The sequence below is a fragment of the Elephas maximus genome, chromosome 10 (genome assembly GCF_024166365.1).
Source record: "Elephas maximus indicus isolate mEleMax1 chromosome 10, mEleMax1 primary haplotype, whole genome shotgun sequence".
NCBI lineage: Eukaryota > Metazoa > Chordata > Mammalia > Proboscidea > Elephantidae > Elephas > Elephas maximus.
The window spans coordinates 68,919,639-68,933,895 of NC_064828.1; the positions used below are offsets into that span (position 1 = coordinate 68,919,639).

Consider the following 14,257-nt stretch of genomic DNA (forward strand, 5'->3'; position numbering starts at 1 on the left):
TATGTGGCTTAGGTTGGTCCTCTGACACAGTGTCTTCCAGAAGATTGTTATCAAGGTGTGGGCTGGGGCTGCCCAGTTGTCTCAAGCTCAGTCCTGTGGACATTGTCTGATGACATCAGTTCTTTGCCATGTGGGCCTCTCCTAGGGTATCTGGCTTCTCTCAGAGAGATGGCTGCTAAGTCTCACCTAAGTCAGATGCCTCTGTTATTTTGTAACCCAGTCTTGGAAGGGATATCCTGTTGCTTTGCCTTATTTTATTCCTGGACGTCAATCAATAAATTCAGTCCGCATTCAAGGGGAGGTGATTACACAAGAGACAATACTAGGAATTGGCAATCCTGGGGGACTGTCCTTGAGGTTGTCTACCATGTTGATGTTCCATTTTCAAATCATTAACTTTCCTCTTTATTTCAGGGCTTATTGGACAAACAGGGATAGTGTTTCATTAGTGTGGTGGGGATGGAGTTACATGTTTCCAAGGTTTATATTAAACATCAGAATTAACTTTATAGTTGTAAGAGTTATGACATTGGAGAGCATTACTCAGAGGTTAGGTAGGACTGTACCTTTCAAAAAATAATTGATAGCTACTTTTCGTGAATGATTGAGCCTGAAACAAGGGGGTGGGATGCATAACTAAATAGATAACATATACTGAGCGCTTACTGTGTGCCAGGCACTGTTCTAAGTGCTTTACATGGATTGTCTTATTTAATCCTCCCAGCTATCATATGAGGTAGGTACTATTATTACCTTTTATAGAGAAGAAAACTAAAGCTAAGCTATGTCCAAAGTCATACAGCTAATAAATGAGGCAGTCGGGGGGGAAAAAAAAGTAGATTGACTTTAAAACATGCTCACTTAACCTCTACTCATTGTCAACGAATTTCATGAAATTCTTTGTTAAATCTGCTGCCGCATACACAGTGGTACTTGAAGTCTGTTTAAAGTCTAAGACTGCTGCCTTGCCTCTATTAATACTGTAATTTTTTCCCCAAAGAATAAAGTTACGTATTTACCTTGAGTTACCAAACTTCTTGAGTGTTCTAATTTGGTTTTGGTTTGTTTAGTTTGACATTAAAGAAGTGGTTGCTTCTAATACTGTGTTCATTCTTTACAAATGATAAACTGCTTTCCACGTATCTGTCAGTATGGAAAATTTGCATAATCATGTCTTTGATAATTTTGTTTATATGTTTAATGTACTCCTTGAATGTTTGTGTTTCTGAAATATATTTTCTATCAATAAACAGAACCCATCACAAAACCAATATAAAGCATGCATTCTTATTCCTGAAAAGTCTTAAATTAATCTCTTTAAGTCCATCACATTGTTGGCCTTGCAGAATTATTTTTGTACCACATATAGTTCATTTATATAAAAGTGAGGCCAGGAATGCTCTAAGTTCTGTGGGGGTAGGAGGGTGGAAATCTAGGCTTGACGTCTGTTTGTTATTATTGGGACCAATAAATTAGCTTATATAGATGTTTGTATATTTTAAAGGTACTGTCTTAGCAGACTTGATATGAGAATAGTGTAACTGATATAAAAGGTATCATATAAAGCAAACTTTTTTTTTTCTTTTTTAAACTGTTAAGCATTTGCTGACAACTCTGTCACAAAGCGGTAGTTCTCAAGCTTGAATGTACTTTGACTTCAGAATTGCCTTGGAAGCTTGGAGATCTTATTGGATTAGGTAGGTGTAGAGTATGGTCAAGGACTCTTCACTTTTAAAAAGCATCCAGGTAGTTCTCATACAGGTAGTCATAGAACTTTAAGGAAAACCTCGTGTGAAGGATTAGGAGAAAGCAAGTACCCAGGAGGCTCAGTGAATTTTTTTTTTTTTTACTATTTACTTCCTCTTATTAAATTTTAAGAGCAGTTGTTTCACTTTAGCTCTTTGTCAAGGATATATCTATAGGCTTTGCGTAGTGCCATATCTTCTATTTAGATTTTAGTTTAACATTTGGGAATAGTTGATGGTGGAAGTTTGTTGAATTGCAGATTTATCACTAAACCAACAGAACCCCAGCAAAGAATAACAGCACATTGACTTTTTAGTGGTGATAAGAAGTTAGAGAAAACAGCCTCTATTATTGTTAATATGATGTAGCAGTCCTCTTTTAATGTTAAGTATAATTCTAAATAGTGATTTTAAATAGAGGAAAGTGAATAGTAACCTTGAAATTTGGAATTTACATATACTTAATAGCAGAGCCCTGTGGTACAGTGGTTAAAGCACTCAGCTGCTAACCGATAGGTTGACCTTCAACCCCCCCGGCTGCTCCACAGGAGAAAGATGTGGCAATCTGCTTCCATAAAGATTACAGCCTTGGAAACCCTGTGGGGCAGTTCTACCCTGTCCTATAGGGTTGCTGAGTCAGAATCTGCTGAGTCAGAATCTGCTGAGTCAGAATCGACTCGGCAGCGATGGGTTTTTAAACCATTCTGGGCTAAAACTATAAAATACTTACCTTTTGATAGTAGTTAGAAAGAAACACTCCTTTTAAACATTTTTAGACCATTAAAAATTTCTTTAAAAAGCATTTAACATGTAAAAGATAGCTTTGGTTTCCAGGGTGCTCTTGAACGTCTCCAGAAAACTTAAAAGATGTTTTTAAGTGATTAACTTCGGCAAGATGTCTGTCTTTGGGTACCTTATGGGGGGATTCCTATGAGTCAGAATCGATGTAACAGCAAAGGAGTTTTTTTTAATGGGATTTCCAGAAGCCCTGGTGGCACAATGGTTAAGTGCTCAGCTGCTAACCAAAAGGTCAGTGGTTCAGACCTACCAGTGGCTCTGCGGAGAAAAGACCTCGTAATCTGCTCCCGTAAAGATTACAGCCTAGGAGACCCTATGGGGCAGTTCTACTCTGTCCTGTAGGGCCGCCATGAGTTGGAATCAAATCCACGGCACACAATGACAACCACAACCACATGAGGTTTCCATGGTGCACCTCAGATAGGAGTGCTCAGCAGCAGGGCTGACAATGTGGTGTCATTTTGTCAGCCACTGTGTGCAGGACTTGCCTTGGTTTTTTGAGCATGGCTGGAGGAAGAAGAGGAGGTGATGTCTTCACAGGATCCTAGACTGGATAGGATAATGTTTTTAACTTACTGGGAGAGAGATAGGGATGAAAACAACTAACCAAAATAAACAGCAATCTAAATTAGTGCTAAATAAGCTTGAGCAAGATTCTGGAAAAGGCTGAAGTGATTAATTTTGCCAGAGGAGGAGAGAGGGAGGGTGAGAGGAAAAGTGTCACTGAGGAGGTGGCAATTGAACTAGCCCTTGAAGGATATAGGGGAGAGTGCTGAGAAAAGTATTCCAGAATGAGAAAATGAGCGATAACAGGTGCAAAAGAGGGGCACTCCAGAGGAACAGAGTGGACGATCAGATTTGACTGGGTGAACGTAGGCTTAATGGATGTCAGCCTAGATGAGGAAACTTGAAGCTGGCCTGTGATGCTGAGGAATCTGGACCTCATTCATCAAGCAGAGAGCAGCCATCTAGAAATTTTCCCGTGAATGTTGATTGAGTTTATTGCTGCAGTCTAGGCCTGACAGGGTAAATTGTGGCTGGAGCAGTAGAAATGAAAAGTATTGATATCCATCGAAGGGTAGAAAATGAACATTAATACATTTCCAAATAGGTAATAGTAACTTTCATAAATCATTTGTATTGATTGATTTCCTACTGTGTGCATATAGGGACAAATCAGTAGTAATGCCTGTGCTCTAGCTACTTAAAATATTGTTTTACAAATAAGTATTGAATTACTGCATCATAATTGTAGAAATTATTACTAATGGTGAGGAACTAAAAAGGACGACTATGTAATCATGTAATGATTTAATGGCTTGAAAAATGCGTTATGGTAGAGCTTAACAAAATAACCTGGAGTTAATAAACACTTGGAATTTATGCCAAGATATCCAACCTAGTTTTTGTAGAGAAGGTATCCAAATGCCGGTGTTAAAGTAGCACGGCACATTTTATGAAGGAGTACAGACAACGTGTATACATTTTCCGTAGCATAAAATTGCATCTTTATAGACGGTTTTATGCTAAATTCTTGGAGGGATATTATGTCACATTACACTAAAGCTTCACAACAGTAATAGTATATTTGTGAGTGAATGCAACTCTTTCAGGAGGGAAAGTAAGCATTTTTTAAAACCAAAATTCACCTATACTTCCACTGAACAGTTATGAAAAACTACCACAGATAGTTTGTTCAGTAAGAACTAAGAGAGAAATATTCTTAGACTATTTCATGCTGTTAAATCCCCACAGATTTACTGTTTTATCCAGTCAAATTAATGCAAAACCCCAATGCAAGCATTTGGATTTTGAAAACTTTGGAGGAGTGTCATTTTCTAATAGTAATTATTGGTTTTACATTATTTTTTCACAGGGGAACTGATCACAGCTGCATATGAGCTTGGAGTAAGTATTAGTTTTATTGTTTAATCAATGCTCTCATTAACAATTTTAGGAATTAAGAAAGTTTAATTAAGCATGGAGTAAAGTAGATTAATTTATTTTCAAACCCTGGTTTTTACTAACTTATAAGTACAGTATGTGACAATTTAAGTTTTAAATCCAATTAAACTAAATTATAAAGCAAAGCCTTTACCATATATACACTAGCTGACTTATTATCACCCCAAATTTTGTATAAGCTGTGGAGAATAAAATAAATCGGGTTAACACTTTTAATAAGTTTATTATTTAATAAACTTTATTATGGTGTATGATCCCTTTAGCAAGACCTTAAGACTGTCAGCATGGTGGTAATCCGATAGCAGTGTGGTCTTTCAACTTCCTAACCAATACGATATTTCAGAACCTGCTTTTTTTCAGTAGCCTTTTAAATGACCCTAATGTACTGTGAACCCAGAGAACAAACAGCTTAAGAACTGACAATGAAATATGTCACCCTTTCTGTAGGTAATGCACCATGTGATAGATGCTGCCAAATCCACTAAAGAAAATATTTATTTGTATTGGCACAAGAGGATTACAATAGAAAACCACTATTCAAACATTTAGTCGTTGGCGCTTAATCGTTATACTGGTCTGAGGAAAAGGGTTACTTTTCAATTAAAGCCAGTGTGACTATTCCATCATTAGATGAAAGCCTTCTAACTGTTGCTTGTTTTTCCATAGGTTGCCCATCCTCCTGGCTACCCTTTGTTCACTCTGGTGGCTAAACTGGCCATTGTACTATTTCCTTTTGGTTCAGTTGCCTACCGAGTCAATCTTCTCTGTGGCTTATTTGGAGCAGTAGCTGCATCGTTACTTTTTTTCACTGTTTTCAGGTAAATAGTTGATAAGCTAAAATTAATCTTAGTAGTTGGAGATGTAGCATTCTTATCACCCAAGTAGATTAAGTTAAAAAAAAAAAAATGTTGCTCGAACGGTTTTCCTAACTCATGTGATTTCACTTTCTCAAATTTACAGTAATTTCATATGCATTTGACCTCTCAAATGATTATTATGCAGTTGGTTCCACTTCGTACAATGGAGTGAAGGTGTCACCAGCTCATTATCACAATTCTCTGGTTAGGCAGAACTAATGAGGTTTGTCGTTTTATGCAGATGCAGATGGGCCAGGTTAATTCAGCAATATGAAGTTCATCTTTTGGTAAATGGTAAATAGCATTTAATTAATCACAGTATTGTTTATGGGTAGCTGCCTGTCAGGTCCAGTGGTAATATCTAATTATATTGTATTCTAAACATGAACATGTAAATTATTTTGAAATAAGGCTATTAGCTGAGGAAATCAATTTGGGATGTGATTTTAGTGATGTGTCACTTTGTTCCATTATAGTTCTAAGTAAGGTAGGCAAAATTAGACTCCACTTCGTTGATGGAAGGCTTTCTTAGTTTGAAGGTACCATGCTTTTTAAAAATTGGTCATTAGTTTAGGATATTGATAAACTTGTTTGTGTTTGATGTTCTATCCCTGACATTCTTAACCCAGCCAAACCAATGCCTAAAAGGATTACAGTGAAAAATACAAATTTTATTTTCTGCACTTCTTCTAAAAACTATTACAGTACAGATTTTATTATAAAAACAAATCATTTTTGCTTGCAAATACATTATAATTTGAATAGACATAATTTCAGATATAATTTTTGGAGACTAATATTTTTATTTGTGTTAGAGTCATAATAATGTTCTTTAGATAAATTCTTTTTAAATTTTTTCTTATCCTTAGAAAGGTAAAAGCTAACATTATTTTGACTCTAAAATTTGCTTTTAAATCTATTTGTTTAGAGCTTTCAGGTTCAAATATTATAATTGTTATTCATTTACTAAATGTTTATATTATTTAATTTGTTTCTATGTCAGTCTTTCAGATGTTCAGGGATAGCTAAATTTTTAGTTAAGTGTGAGATATTTAAAATAACGTCTCTGCTTATACTGATTAGTGTTATGAATACTTTCTTTTTCAAAGTGGTTAGAATAATCTTTATTAGAATTACTCCTGAGTCTTTAGTAATTAAGAATCTGTCAGTATTTCTATTGAGAGGAAAACTGATCTTTTTTTTTATTTTTAAGCGTCTACGTTGAAATTTAGAACTTGTTCTTTAGGTTGAAATTTAGAACTTATTTATTATTTAATGTATGAGTTATTAATTTTACCAAGATATTTTTAGAGACATTTTAAGAAAACCAATACTTGTATCTATTTTGATAAATGCTTAATGAAATACTTGTATCTGTATTTTAGAAGATCCTTTATATAACATATATTTTAAATGTTACATTTATATAAATAGCTACTATGCAAATAAAGTGATTAGTTTTCTAAAAGTTTTTCAACATAATAATTGTTGCTACCATTCTGTATGAGAACTGCAGTAAAAATCATATATAAAAATCTTTACAGACTCCAGATAGCTTTGAACAATAATTTCATTTGGATTGTCCACATTTTAGAATACCATTTTAGAATAGTTTGATTAATTATTATACTTGATTATAATGAGTTTTAGATTAGCACACTAGCCTGCAACCCTTTTCTTTTAATATACAGTCTTAATGGTAATTTTTTTCTACCTATTCTGATGTGTTTTAAATCAGAACTCTTACTTAATATGATTAAAGTGGATATCTGGTAGTTTTAGTATTAGTACTCTGGAAGTAAAAAGTTGCTTTTTTTCAGAAAAAGAAATCTAATGATATCTCTTATGTACATTTTAATATGAAAATACTTCCTTATTTTGAATACAAATAATTGACAAGGTACACGTCCTTTGAGAACAACCTAGTTCAAGTGGCAAATCTATTTTGTCAAACAATGGACACCCTTCAGAAAGGAGCAAGCCATCTCTATGGTAATAGGACTAACAGTAGCCTATTGATCGAGTGGAAGAAGACATTATACAATGTCAGCTGGCTTGTTACAATTTCATTTGTTGTATGACCCGAACTTAACCTTTAAAACCTTTTTTCTGTGAACATAAACCCAACAGCAGGACACAGTTCTGTACAGCCATTACAGTGACAGCTTTTTTTCAGTCCCAGGGTACAGTAAATATATTCCTTTACGGGTTGACTCCTTTATCAGAATTTGTTTAGGAGACATTTCACTACTTTTTTCATTTACAGGCCAAATCATAATTCCATTTTGTCATTGAGTATTGAAGGGTTTTCATCCAGGAAACAGTTTCATTCCCCCCCCCCATCACTTAAAAGAACATTACTGTACATGTAGGATTAGTGCTGACTGGTGTGCAGTAAATTAATTCTTTTAACAGGTTTAAGTTTTTTTCAGGTAATTGTTCGCATAGCATTCACTATATTTAGCTCTTGGGGTGGGCATAAAGACCTTCTGTACCTTTTAAATAAAGATTGTATTTCAAAAGCAAATTTCTGTTTAAACGTGTTGATGTAAAAAACTCCATTTTTTCAGTAAACATGACTTAGATTGAAAGAACAATTTATTCGTTGTTCCATCACCATGTAATTTTTGCTTTTCTTGCATCTTTTTCATGGTTTTAAAAGCCGTAAGAAGTCATTAACACTGCATTTTTTTGTCAGTCTTTCCTAATGGTTGGCAAGAGCTCATATATATTTGCTTTGCTCTAATGTAGAAAACGTATGAGGAAAATAGCACATAGAAAGCTCTACGTATCCCTCTAGTTTACTGAATTAAAAATAGCAAGATTGTGACAGTTGTTTATGTATGTATTTATGGAATTTCGCCCTCGGGGATATTTTTAAGCCTTGATAAGCATTTAAGCATTATATTATGGGAGTTTAATACATTTTATCTGTAAGAAATAGTATTCATTTTATTAATGTGTACATCTGTGTATTTAAGACTATGTAATACAGTCAGTGATTTATAGGAACTGGGATTTTCTCCTTTAAGGCCATTGAAGTAAAAGATTTTTTTAATTTGATAGTATGGTATTCGAAGTGACCTATTCTATTTGAAATATATAAATCCTGTTAGTATAAGTAAAAAAGTTCAAGGTAATGGAAATCATGAATATGAGCACCACTTAACACAACTTGAATTTCAAAACATCAAACTAATCTTATATACTAACCCAGGAAGGAGTGCTGAAATCACTATCATAAAATATCTCCATGTTCCCATTTCATGTGTTGTGGTGTCACTAAAAGAGAGTGGAGTATGTTGGTTAAAAAAAAAAAAAATGTTGATAGCATTGTATAAAAATTCCTTACCTCAGGGAAGATTCAAATTGCTTCTGATCTCAGATGAGGGCATATCTTATATCATTTATTTTGGTAGTTACATGACAAGGAATATATTCTCAACAGGTATAGAAGTCAGGGTATTCTTTTCAGACCATTACAGGCCACATGGAACTCTAGAAGAATTCATTCAGCAATATTTGTTCAGCACCTCTGTGAACTGAAAGTAAAACTCTTTTAGTTTTTATAATACAAATTCAGTGCTCATCTTAAAGAAAGTAATATTTAAAGTCACTTAGCACTAAATAAGTGATTTTTCAAATTTTTTTTTCTAAAAGGCACTGTTTCAGGAAACTTGCATAAAAAGCTTTTAACACCATTAAGATTATACAGTAAGAAATCAGGTCTCTTAATGTTGATCAGGTTACCTAGAATACATGAATATTAATAATAATTAAAGGTGTCTTCAAACTCTCAAAACTATGCCTGCTTACTATAAGGAACTTACAGTCAATTTCAGTTATATCTAGATATCTTCTGGCAGATTGTCTTATGCCAGTATTTTATTTGAGTTTTTATATTTTTTAGAAGTTCTACGTTTCTAACCATTATGTTGCTGCTAAGAACTAATTTGATTAAACTTTTGGAAACTGAAGACTTGATTCTGAATACTGTCTGCTATTCTTATAGCTTCAGCTAAGGTTCCATTCAATAAAGAATAGAAAATTAAAATACCATACCTTAGAGAGTGCAGAATCTCCTGCTTAAGGGACATTTGGATTTTCCAGCTTAAAAAGTATTTTAGATTATTGCCATAGAGAATAATGTGAAGCTCTTCCTAATTTCAAAAGTAACTATGCATAAGTAATGAATTGTCACCAAGTTTTTGTAGTTGAAGAAGAATGGAAAGTACTGGAGCATTAATTTCCATTCAGGAGAATATCTGCCTTGATCCCTGGTTAATTGATCATATATTTCTCTCGTACTCGTATTAAAATTGCACTGACTCGGACTGGTTAAGCATATTAAGAGCTTGGTTCATTTGCATTTTCTTATAAGTAGAAGGACATATTAGGCTCAAATAGCAGCACCTCATTTTGAAGGGAAAAAAAGCGGGGCAAAAACTCTTTTTTAAGACTGTGGAGTCTTTTCTGACAGCTAGTCAGAGTTAGAATTAGTTCAAGGAAATGTTAATAATGCACTGCCTGGCCTAATCCCTTTGATATCACCAGGTATCCTCCTGTTCATGGGTTAATTGCTTTAAAAGCGAAGGCAATATTCCGAGCGGTGGGCCGCTTCACCTTTTCACAGCTGTTACCATTGAGTGACAACTAAATCCCATGTGTAAGATGAGGAAGAGCTCAATCTCCAATTGGGAGAAAATTTATGTAAACCGCAATCCCTTCAGAATGTGCGGAAGTCATAGACTTTCTTGATTTACTCTGCTTTTCCCAGAAAGCTCTATTGTTCACTTTCCTAAGTCCCATCAACCCTTTGTAGCAGAATATCACAGCGGCAGCAGATAGCTTGAAATATATAAATGCTATCATAGCTCTGATTAATAGCAGTGCTTATGAGTCAAGTCTGATAACAGTGCAGCTCTCCACTCAATTTCAGATACTGCTAATGGAATCTGTCTTCTCCAATTGTAATATGAGAAGGCCTAATTTGCCATGGAGCTTGGAGCTGTCACCAGTAGGGGATTGTGGGGTCAGATGGGAGCTGCCAGGTTTTTGCCCTGCAGCTTGTATCTCTCACTTTGAATAGAGCAGCCCCCTGCCTGCCAGTTAGCTGATAGGCCACGGTGGGGTTTATGCCACTATATACAATAGAAGAGGGCTACATAGGCTGACTTTATAATTGTGAAGCTAGCTCATATTTCCACAGCTACTGTGCTGCATAATTTCTAATAAGTGGTTTTAACAAATGTCAGATTATGAAAAGTTTCCTCAATTACAAAAACTTATAAAACATTTAAATTTCTAAATCTGTTTCCTGCCGAGATCTTGCCACTGGAACTAGTCATCAGTTACTGTGACTGTGATAATAAATACATATATTTCTTAAAATTACAAATAAAATTATAGATCATAATTCAAAAATTTTGCTGCTTTTCAAAGCCATAAAAACAGGGAACTATTTTAATGAATTGAAATATTAAAATATACTTCATAACTTTGTATATTAAGACTGTTTAATATTAAATCTCTGTTGTTTATTATTGGTTAGTGGTTTTATACCCTCGTTCTGCTGGTTTCAGTTATTTATATGTCTTAGTTTACTTTGTATACTTTTAGTATCTTAAAATTTTTAAAGTTATGCAACATCTTTTAATCTTCAATTAAAAAGAACTTAATGTGATGACATGCCTTAGTGTCTTTGAGGAAAATATGCTGGAATATACTTTTAACCAATTTCAGTTTTTCTACTGAATGCAAAACACACAGTCAAGATTGAATAAAAAGCTACTGTTGAGGTCTTACTTATTTTTTAACGTTTCAAACAAAATTTACTATCTGTAATTTTGGCGTCATTTTAATTAGGCTGTGCCTCAACTAGATATTGCTTCCCACTGTGCAAGTTATTTGGCATACCGTGAAAACTTAATACAGTGTAGAGTAAAGGGTGATAATTCCTGTAAGGCCAAGTTCAGTGTTTTCTTTGTTTATTTTTAATAGATATTCAGGTATGAGTTTATAGGATATAATAAAATGAATTGTTCTAAACCTTGAATAGCTTTCTCATTCATTGGTTAATGCAAAAATCTTGATTCTAATGGAAACGGTGTGATTATATTTTATTTGTGGAAGCTATTCATAATCCTCATAATCTTAAGGAGCCCTGGTGGCACAGTGGCTAAAGCGCTGGGCTGCTAACCAAAAGGTCAGTGGTTCAAACCCACCAGCCACTCCATAGGAGGAAGATGTGGCAGTTAGCTTCCATAAAGATTACAACCTTGGAAACCGTAGGGAGACAGTTCCACTCTGTACTATAGAGTCATTATGAATCGGAATCGACTCAGTGGCAAGTAGGTTTGTTTTTTATTCATAATCTTTTGTTGTGTTTTTTCTTTTCTGAAGCCTTTTTCATTTTCCCCAATTTTACTTAGTGGTTTTAAGTCAGGAGTAAGATTTTGTACATTTCCTTTTTGTGTCCTGGGAGTTAATATTTATGTAGCTGAAAATTCAGGGTAGAAACAGTGCTCCTTTTGATTGAATCTGGTGAAATAGAATTAACCTTGGTAGGATTTTATCTGGAGTGACAGCAAATTTTTATAAAATGTGGAAAAGGGGTTATTATGTGATTTCATTAAAGATGAAAATGTTTTTAGTCTTCTTAGGTGGGTGATGGTGATTTCAGAGATTTTGCTAACCGAAAGGTCAGCAGTGGGAACCTACTAGCCACTCTGCAGGAGAAAGATACGGCAGTCTGCTTCCATAAAGATTACAGCTTTGGAAACCCTATGGGGCAGTTCAGCTGTGTCCTGTAGGGTCACTGTTGAGTCGGAATCAACTCAACAGCAGTGGGTTTTTATACTATGCCCTAAATTATTGATTTATGTTAATTACGTCTAAACTTGAAAATGAAAAGGTTTAGATCTACTGCTCTTAAATGGCCACTGACGATAATTTGCTCACAGAGCACATATTAGATGCCCAATACGTATTTGGTGAAAAAATGTTGAGTGAACTGCCATGAAGTGCGAGAAGTTGAGTAGTGTACCTTTTAGCATCTTGGCTTCCCAGGTTGACCGCGTTCCAGGTAGACTGAGAGATCGACACATGGGTGTTGATTATGTGAATGAGGACAGGAGTGTTTATATCATTTTCATGAAAAAGATCTAGAAAGATAAAAACTCGAGAGGCTTAGGGTGTTAGATTTGCTGTTGATTACATTCTGCTTTATGATATTCATCCTGCTAATTCGTCGTATTTTTTTGATCATCAGCATACATTGACACCATAGTAATTTATTTAACAGCAGTACTCAGATGCTGCATTGTGGCCTACATACTCAAAATCCACTTACTTCAAATAGGAGTCCTTGGTGTGGGTAGTGTACCTTCCATGTTGGCTTTCTTTTCTTTGTGCCTGCCCTGAAGACAAATACATTCATGAATTTTATGATGCACGTCAAAAATGTATCCCAAAAGAATTCCAGGTTTCTGTTATTTGCCTTTTGATTGAGGGCTATACAAACATGTGACTACACATGAAAATCAAATACCTTGAAGTGGAAAGAAAAATATACCTAACATCAATAGCAAACCTGTGTCAGTGGTATAAATTGTAACTTCCTGATTTACCCACTGTGTCAACAGATGAATGGTATTCCATCAGTGAAAAAACTACTACACAGTCAGTACCTTTCCTACGGATCTTATTTAGGTCTCATGGATTTTTTGGACGAAAAAGAAGACGGTTATGCTTTAACCAAAGGATTCAGACCCTCACATTTGTTAGGGTGCTCTTAAAAGCATCACATCTTCTTACCCAATTGCTGTTATGTGGATTGCTGTTATGTGGATTATCTAGGTGAAATTTTAAACACTACACTATGCTTCCCATGCTATCTATCATACTCTTGGTATATCTCTCCTCATTGACTAGCTACGGTTTTATTATATAAAATAAATGTTTTAGTATATAAATTAAAACATACTACAATGACTTGGATTATTTGATGTTTTGAATCATGTATATCATTGCTTTCCCTGATTAGTGTGAAACCTTGAGAATTAAGTATACCTCTCTAATACTGTAAAAACTTGATTATTGTTATTGACATGACTATCTTTTTCAATACAATGGTTGTGTTATTAAAATTACTATAGGATTAGTGTTTGAGGATATGATCTTTTCTTCATATGACCTTATAAAATTTTATCTTTCTACAGGTCAGCTTATATTCTAAAAATGTGTATTTTATTTGAAGAAATCTCTCCTTCGATCTTCTATGAGGCTCTATGTGATAATTAAACTGAGAATAGAAAACATTTTTTCTGATAATATGTTTAATTCATAATAAGGTATTCTTAAGTTAAAATGGGAAATAGGTTTAGACTATTTTGGAACATATTAGTAAATGCTGGTGAAACAAGTTCTCATTTAATTTACAACGTCATTTGAAGTTCTCTTCTTTTTCTCCAGTTTACTGTTGGTTTGATTGAAGTCATTTCATCAATTTCAGTAGAAAAGTATGTTTTTATTTTAATGAGCTAATTTTATAATGCCACTTTAGCATGTTAAGTAAACTTTTTAGCTCCTAGTTTCTTGTTTTTTATAATTGCTTTAGCATAGCTATTAAAAAGAAATAAATGAAACTTGAAATTAGGTCTCCTGGGTGAGCCAAGTGACAAACAATGATGTTTTTGATTATGTCATTTTTATTTGAAAAAAGATAATAATCAGACATGGTTTATAGGTAGGTGACAATTATTTTGTCTGATTTTTTTAGGTTACTTAGTTTATCTACAGTTCATCTTCACACTAGACTTTATGGATGATACAAGACAGCTTGTTTTATGGGCTCAGAACAATTTCATTTAAAGCTCATGCTTAAATAATAAG

The 14,257-nt window shown here is 34.3% G+C and overlaps 1 protein-coding gene across 2 annotated transcripts in view; it reads left to right on the forward strand.

Annotated features, from left to right (window-relative positions):
* Window positions 1–14,257, forward strand: part of TMEM260 (transmembrane protein 260) — a 74,809-nt gene that overhangs the window by 1,439 nt on the left and 59,113 nt on the right. For both annotated transcript variants that reach the window (XM_049899404.1, XM_049899405.1), the window contains exons 2-3: window positions 4,420–4,451; window positions 5,175–5,326. In XM_049899404.1, coding sequence (XP_049755361.1) covers window positions 4,420–4,451; window positions 5,175–5,326 — 184 coding nt within the window. The remainder of the gene's footprint in view (window positions 1–4,419; window positions 4,452–5,174; window positions 5,327–14,257) is intronic.